We start from the raw sequence: 1,876 nt of genomic DNA on the forward strand, positions 1-1,876 counted from the left end.
ATATATGTACATCTATATATATGGATATATGGATATATATGTATATGTATATGGATTATATATCGATATATATATATATATATATATACATAGCTGCTGGTGCAATTTCATACATGTATGATGATCTGATATGTGTTGATATTCGCACCTCAACGGATGCTAGAGTGGAACAGACGGGTATGTATAGTTGTTGTCGATCCGTAATGTGCTCTGGTGACTTAGATTTTTCTGAGTACGGGTCGGGTAAGTCTTGTTGGTGTTGATGTTCGACATCGCTAGTGTATTGTCAGTCTACTCTCAGATTGGCTTTTCTCTGTATACTGGCTCATATGGGACAATATATCCCCCCTATGTAGCGCTATATATTTACTTTCTTCATTACGTTCACGATAAACATTGATACAGATATTCTCGGATTCAGACAGTGGCAGTGACTGGAACGATAGTCCGTCGAGGCCTGCGGCGAACAGACGTAGTCGCAGCCGCAGCCGTAGTCACGGCCGGAGCAGAAGCGAATCAGGTATGTGTACGTGAAAGTACAGTTGTAAGTTTGACGCTTGATATGTACCGGGTTTATTGGTAGGTGTTGAACTTAGAAGCTGTTGTAGGCGATGAGAAGCCACATGGAGAGTGTATCTATCTTTACCCACACCGCGTATTTGTTTGATTACTTAGAATGTTTTTGCAGGTTCGAGGCATTCATATTTGCTATGCCACAATCCTATCAATATTCCACTTTGCACGCCTTGGTTTGCATCACTGTAGCCATACAAGAACGCCCTCCTATGAATGTCGAAATTCCTCGTGTTACAAACTCGATAGATGACAACGTATCACAGCTGGATATTTCTCTCATGTGCATGCGTCTTTGATTTAACACCTGGCGTTGCTGTGGAGTGCAATTAAATTCATCACCATATATGAATGGTTATGAGTTCGCTCATCGGTATTAATTTGGATGGCTGGTCTGGTTTCCTTATGTGGATTGTATTCTGTAATAGCTAGGCTGTGCTTGAAGAATTAGGGAGGATTCTGATATATTCATCTTAAATGTGGACAGGACCGTATGCAAGGTGATAGCCAAGGCAATATCTTATTTCCCTAAATTGTACAATTTGTCATTCAGCTCACAAGAAATTAGGTTTTGATACTTCTTTTCTTTACTAATAGCCATTTTAATATAGCGTAGAAAGTAAGTTCATAATAGTAACACATCTCCATACACGTTTTATCGCACCCAATCAGATTCGAGTCTTTCAGATAGTGATTCCGAGCTCTCGGACGGCGGCAATGGGATCTACAAAGATGAAAAGGAGAGGTGAGATGTGTGCAACCTTACATTCATCTTCACACTCCAGCTAAGCGGTTGATATGGTAACAAGTGGGCTGGCCAGTTTTACACTACAGTTGTCGGTGAGGGTGTGCTGCCTAGTATGTTTGGGGAGACTATGAATAACGTCCAGGTGGCGTGTGCTATATGTGCTTCAACCGGTTCCTTGGTAGTGCGTCTCGTGCACACATACATGCCACGTGTGTTCATACGCACAGAGTGGTCTCGATGGAATGCCGTATTGTATTGTGTTGGCGTTTCTACTTCGTTATACTAGCCGTGGGTGCGTGGGTGTCCACACACGGCGCTTGTAGTTTTATGTTTTAGATTTTACACAGGCGAATGGTGAATACAATGGCTGAGTGGCAGAGAGAAATTCAGATTTCATTGTACACCTGTGCGTGCACCTTGTATCCTGTACAGGTGCATGTGTACATGTGCGGGCGTGTGTTTACTAGTTGCCCGGACTCCCGCCACGTAGTCAATTGGTGGAGACATATATATATATATATATATATATAAATATATATTTATTATTTATATATG

At 41.6% G+C, this 1,876-nt stretch overlaps 1 protein-coding gene across 1 annotated transcript in view; it reads left to right on the forward strand.

Moving 5' to 3' along the window:
- SARC_05447 (hypothetical protein) overlaps positions 1–1,876 on the forward strand; it is an 11,431-nt gene that overhangs the window by 1,065 nt on the left and 8,490 nt on the right. Inside the window, exons 2-3 of the mRNA XM_014300702.1 lie at positions 406–520; positions 1,246–1,318. Of these exons, the coding sequence (XP_014156177.1) occupies positions 406–520; positions 1,246–1,318 (188 nt within the window). The remainder of the gene's footprint in view (positions 1–405; positions 521–1,245; positions 1,319–1,876) is intronic.

The sequence above is a fragment of the Sphaeroforma arctica genome (assembly GCF_001186125.1).
Source record: "Sphaeroforma arctica JP610 unplaced genomic scaffold supercont1.347, whole genome shotgun sequence".
NCBI classification, from domain to species: domain Eukaryota; class Ichthyosporea; order Ichthyophonida; genus Sphaeroforma; species Sphaeroforma arctica.